We start from the raw sequence: 6,031 nt of genomic DNA, 5'->3' as shown, positions 1-6,031 counted from the left end.
ATGTAGCACATGTTACGATCCACACACTCACAGCTAGTGTAGCTGCAAAGTGAACTCAGAGCTGAGAAATGCAGCCAGGTGTTGATAACGTGTGTGTGTGTGTGTCTGTCTGTTCAGGGTGTGGCGTTGACAAGGCAACAGGAACGAGCCAGGCGTGGCTGAATCAGTGTGTGTGTGTGTGTGTGTGTATTTAAGGCCTGCAGCAGTGTATTTGTGCAGATCAGCGGTGGGGAAAGTGTTTGTGTAACCAGGAATTGGCAGGGTGTGTGTGATGGATCATAATGTGTGTGTGAGTGTGAGTAAGTGTGAGTGTGTGTGTGTGTGTGTGTGGTTCAGGGTGTGTCTGCTCGGTCACACCTGCAGCCTCAGGACACACTTTACAAATGGAAACAGATCAGAGCTGCAGGCGGTGATTTACTGCTCGCTGAGCGCCGATGACACAAACACAATCAGAGTACTTTCAGGTATTTGGACGCACGTATCTGACCTGAGTAATACACACATCCAAATACAAGTAATCCAAAGTTCAGACAGATTTCACAACAATCATAAAGAGGAGCCAAAGGGGAGGTTTGGTATTTTCCAGCCTGGACTCTATTTCAAGGTTCCTGTTTGTTTCTTTCAACGTCCGTCCACTAACAGTGTTTGTGTTTGTCACTGACAGGCTCAGACTGTTACTCTAAGTGTCTGACAGCATGATGAAAGGATCCCTACAGAGATAGAGCTTTGGGTCAAAGAGTCAGATCCAGAAACAGTCCTGAAATCACCGTCACCAAACCCACCAGACTGCATTTAAACAAACAGTCATTCTATCATCATTAAACACACTTCACTCAGAGTCGACAGAAACACAATAAAACTCACAGAAACCATCTCGGCTCATCTCTCCACTGTTCCAACAATCACCAGCTCTGCTTTGGTGTGAAAATATTCTGACTCTGTACACGCTAATACGAGTCTTTATTTCACAGACATCTTGAGCAGGTCCGCAGTCACTTTGAACCTAAAACATAAAAGCATACTTTGATGATCGAGCAGAGCAGGAAGTAGTTTGTAACGCCACTGTACGTGGTCCAGTCGGCCCTGAACTTAACATGCCAGTATTGAGATATTTTCAGAGCGCCAACGGCTGCGTGCTGCTCCTATCAGGTTGACCAGGTCCACCTCAGGTTTGGGCAGAAAGGCCTCAACACGTTGGCGATACTTTATACTGACAATCATGAGTTTTTAATCAAACCATGTTGCCGTGGCAGCATGGTGAATGTCGAGGTTTTGACAAGACACTGTCGTATCTTGATTTTTCATCATCCAGTCTTCCCCCTAATTTCACATGCTGGATAAGAGTCCAGGCCTGAAGAGAACAGGTACAGCCGCACCAACCGGCGTGCCGTCGACACCCCTGTAGGTCGGAGCTTTACTTTGATCCTGTATTTATTTCACCAGGCTGTTCTCATTCTCTACTCGTGTCAGGAGGAAACACAGCAGGACAACAACCAAAGTTAAAGCTGCAGAAGTCCAAGTAGCGCAGGTGGGTGAGAGGGGAGGTGGATGGGTCCAATAACCACTGACCTTCACTTGGGAGGCCGGTGTTCACTTCCTGTAAAGCCAAACCCTGTTCCTTTTAACTGAACCCAACCACGTGTGTGTGTTGTTGTACCGATGTAGTGCTTTTACTTTGAAAGAGACTGTACATTTCCTGTGAAAACAGAAGTGTAGTTTGAAAAGACATGATGCATGCAATGAGCATGTGTTGGTTGTTGACATTCCAGAACGTCAACAACCAACACACCCAGGGTACCTTGGACGTCATGTGTGGACGTGGAAAGTCCATGACCAAATGTGGACATGTGACGAGGTCACAGTGAGGATGTGATGGATACACCGGCGGACAGTGTCAGTCTATGATACCTGCCTGACGGCGTCAGTTGAACAAATCCCCGACTTTCACCCAGGAGCCTGCTGCTCGCTTCCTGTGTGAATGTAGAGCCAAACCATGATGTTCAAACCTGACCACGTGCTTTTGTTGCACAGAGAAATAAACGTACATACGAGGTGTTTTACTGACGTACGTTTCTTTTGAAAAAGACTGTCCAACTGGCAGAAACATTTGCTGAAGTGTATTTTGAAGAGATGCATGTTACGTGTGTACATTGACACGGTGTCCCAGAACACAACAGACACTGGAGGATGCCTCGCGCGTCGTTTGTAGACGAGAGGTCACTGCTTGTATACAGCAGCGTGTTGTTCAACTCCTCTTCATCGTCCCTCAGCTGCTCCATAACTCATGTTTCAGTTTGTGTCCCAGCTGTTCTGAGTTACTTAAAAATAAACAAATAGAGAGAACTTGTGTTGGACTTGATAATATTTGATGATGTTTTACTGGAGCCATTCAGCCTGTTCAGTGTGGAGCAGCTGCACCCAGACATCTAATCTGAATTATAATGTTTTCTATTTGTGGAACAGAGCGTGGATTCACTTCACGTCCACCAGCAAAAGATTTTTTAATTTCTCGTCCTGTGAAACGTCTTTGTTTTATAAAATGTAAATGTGGTGGAAGAGTCCCAGTAAACGTCCAGAACAACGCCCCGGACTGTCCCCACACACACACACACACACACACACACACACACACACACACACACCCTCAGTCATATCCTCTGACTGTGAGTGTGTGTGTGTGAATCACATGTGAGTAAGTGTGTCTCAGTATGTGCAGCGTGTACAGACCTGCAGCAGCAGAGGAGTTAAAAGTCGACACTTTGAGGAGCTGCAGGAGTTTTTTTCTGCGGCTCTGAGGAGATTCATCTAAGGATTCACTCACAACATGAAGAGCAGCTGGATTTCTTTGTACGGCGTTCTGGCCGCGGTCTGCGCCGTCCAGGCGACCTACACATACTACTGTAAGTACCTGACCCTCAGCTTGTTCCCTGCTCTCACTGCTCTGTGCTTGTTTTTATGGTGAGGTGGAGGAAGCTCCAGTTTCCAGTGTCTTTGAACACATCAGCTGCTGTCACCTTTACTCTTTATTCTTCACTTTACTGCCTCACCTGGACTGCGCTTCACACAGACCTGCTTCTGTTTCCAAATTCAATCAACATTTTAGGGTTGAAACATTTTTGTCTCAGAACAAAATCCCTTAATCATACGCCCTTACCTCCAACATTAACTTATTATAGAATCACTGAAGAGAAGTGAATATGACAGGGTGAGGGGGGATGAATTTGATCCTTAAACAGCTGAAGTTGACATAAATATATTTACAGAACAATTTATACGTCTTACAGCAAGAAGACAGAACGTATCAGCAATGACCTCTGAGACTTTTCACTGCACATATTCACACATACGTACATTTATATTGTTTATTCTTCTCAGTTTACCTCCATAGGATTAATGACAGTTTGTTTTTACCTCCTGAGACCTCAGCCCTTGTTTGGTTGGCATTTTTAATTTCTCCCAGCTATCTGGGATCAGTTGCACCTGATGCCACGCCAGGAAAAACAAAAAGATCATCTTGTTGTAACAAGAAAAGTTTAAACCAGTTGACTCAGTTATCTTGTAAAAAAAATAATCTAAATCATGTCATAATGTGATCCCACTAGTGTTGTCTTTGTTTCGGTACCAATACCAATATGAATTTCAATACTTTTCGATACTCTTCAGTACTTTTCCTAAGGAAAAGTCCTTTTGGATACAAACCTTTAGAACAATAAATAGTAGGGGTGTAACGGTACCAAAAAATCATGGTTCGGTAAGTACCTCGGTACGGACGTCACGGTTTGGTAACTCAAATGTTCCACCAAGTTTGTGTTGTCTCGTGTTGTCTCCCTTTGCGAGGCAGACTTTCTCTTGTCTTTTTTCACGTGCGCCAGCTGCGAATGTTGATACAGGTGTTGTCATACACACCACTTGCGCAATCTGTGCTCCAATAGGAACAAGAAAGGCGTTTGTGTGCATAAATGAGTAAAATAAATTAACTAAATTAATGAATTGAATCAATTTCAAAGTACCGGTATTTTCCAAATGCAGTATAGTACCGTTTGGAATACTCTAGTACCGCGGTACTATTTTAGTACCGGTATACCGTGCAACACTAGATCCCATACAGTTATTATGTATTTATACAGGTTTCTTTCTTTCTCTCTTTGATTTATTTTTATTATTTATTTTTTATTACTGTTATAAAATGAAAATATTTTGTAAAAAGGTAAAAAATATTTAGTTAAATAAAGAAACTTTTCGTGTCGATATGAATCAGGTTTTTCCCTCTGCTGTGGCATCAACGTGCCTGGAAAAAAGTGATGTCGTCATATGAGGACATTGGGGTTATTTGTAATTGTCACAAGTGTGTCGTAACGTATAATTTATAATATATATATATTTAAAATAACAAACAATCCAACATTTATTCAGTGTTCTGTAACTTAGACGTCACTGTTTAAAACTGTTTATTTCAATGTCTGAACGTTGTTGTGCAAAAACTAAATATCAAATGATGCAACACAACTAAAACCATCTGATTTGTTTGTTTCATTGCTCTGGATGAATTTTCCTGCTCCGTACTCCAAACTGGAAATGTCCTTTTGTCTGTCAGGACGGTCCGTCGTACCTGATTGGCCTGTGTGAAAAGCTGCGATGATAAAGTCCGAATGTCCTCAAGCGAGACAATATGAAGTCTCAATGTCCTTAATGAGACGATATAAAGTCTGAATGTCTTCAACAAGACAATAATAAAGTGCCGATGCCCTTAAACGAGTACTTCCTCATCAACAGCGTCTTAGCTTGCTACTTTTACTAAACTTGGTCAAATCTGTTGCCGTATCAAACATAAACAAGTTTCAATCAAAACCTGTGATCAGGTTTCGGACCATGTCCACGTTTGTGTCGGTATCAGCTGCAGACTGACCTGGCAGAGATGGCGGCCATCTTGTTTTCACATGGATTAGTGTGTTGTGCTCTTATTACAACTAGAAGGCAGAAAAAAGTGTCCACAAACAAGGACAACAGGTCTGAGTTCAGCACAGTGAAGTATAAGATGCAGCAAACCCAAAATGTGACGTCCTCATGTGGGGACACAGGGTCGCAGGACGTTCAGAGGACATGTGTGTGCGTCATGTGATTCATTTCATCGCTTTGTTTCTGGTTGTTTCTTACAAACTCTGCAGAACAGCAGGTAACATAGATTATGTGTTATTAAAGGACAGACGATAACATTTCTGCTGAAACTAGTGTTTTATGTAAAAATATAAGAGTTGGGAAAATCTCAAAAATGAGTGAACAAACTTTGAGTTTTAAACGACTGCTTTGATTGTTTGTTTGTTTCATTACTGCTGTGAATTCATTAAAATCTAAACTTTATTGTCAGTGCACACCGTGAGTGTCAGCGCAACAGTGTGCAGTTTAACATTTAATATAATAAAGTGGCTGGGACAGACAGTGAGACAGATGCGCAAAACTGATTCATTTTTTATTCAAAATTTGAAAGAAACGTGAGATTGTGAGTCAAGCTAATACAAAAGTGAGTCGGATCATGAGATGCAAAGTCAAAAGTCGAAACGCTTAAATACTAAATCAAAATTATGACTTCTTCGGTCCAAATTACAGGACTGCAAGTTACTAATTTATGGAAGTCTATTTATACAGACCTCAGAAGACTAAACACTAATGTGAAGAAATTTAAACGACAAAACAAGAGTTCTTTTCGTTTTTGTTAAATTTGTATCTGTGTTTAAAAATGATCTTCCGTACATGAGACATCACAGCAGCTGAATCCTTAAATCAACCTCTGCCTGAAAAGGGAGGATCCTGTGGGTGAGCCCCCCCCCCCCCCCCCCNTTATACAGACCTCAGAAGACTAAACACTAATGTGAAGAAATTTAAACGTCAAAACAAGAGTTCTTTTCGTTTTTGTTAAATTTGTATCTGTGTTTAAAAATGATCTTCCGTACACGAGACATCACAGCAGCTGAATCCTTAAATCAACCTCTGCCTGAAAAGGGAGGATCCTGTGGGTGAGGCCCCCCCCCCCCCC

At 42.1% G+C, this 6,031-nt stretch overlaps 1 protein-coding gene across 1 annotated transcript in view; it reads left to right on the top strand.

Moving 5' to 3' along the window:
* The first annotated feature begins 2,751 nt into the window (after positions 1-2,751).
* The window catches only part of lamc2 (laminin, gamma 2), a 23,532-nt gene continuing 20,252 nt past the window's right edge, over positions 2,752-6,031 (top strand). The window contains exon 1 of the mRNA XM_050074446.1: positions 2,752-2,900. Within this exon, the coding sequence (XP_049930403.1) occupies positions 2,825-2,900 (76 nt within the window). The 5' untranslated portion in view covers positions 2,752-2,824. The remainder of the gene's footprint in view (positions 2,901-6,031) is intronic.

The sequence above is a fragment of the Epinephelus moara genome, chromosome 21 (assembly GCF_006386435.1).
Source record: "Epinephelus moara isolate mb chromosome 21, YSFRI_EMoa_1.0, whole genome shotgun sequence".
Classification (NCBI taxonomy): domain Eukaryota; kingdom Metazoa; phylum Chordata; class Actinopteri; order Perciformes; family Serranidae; genus Epinephelus; species Epinephelus moara.
The sequence above is the reverse complement of the archived record's forward strand: the minus strand, read 5'-3'. Positions and strand labels throughout refer to the sequence as shown.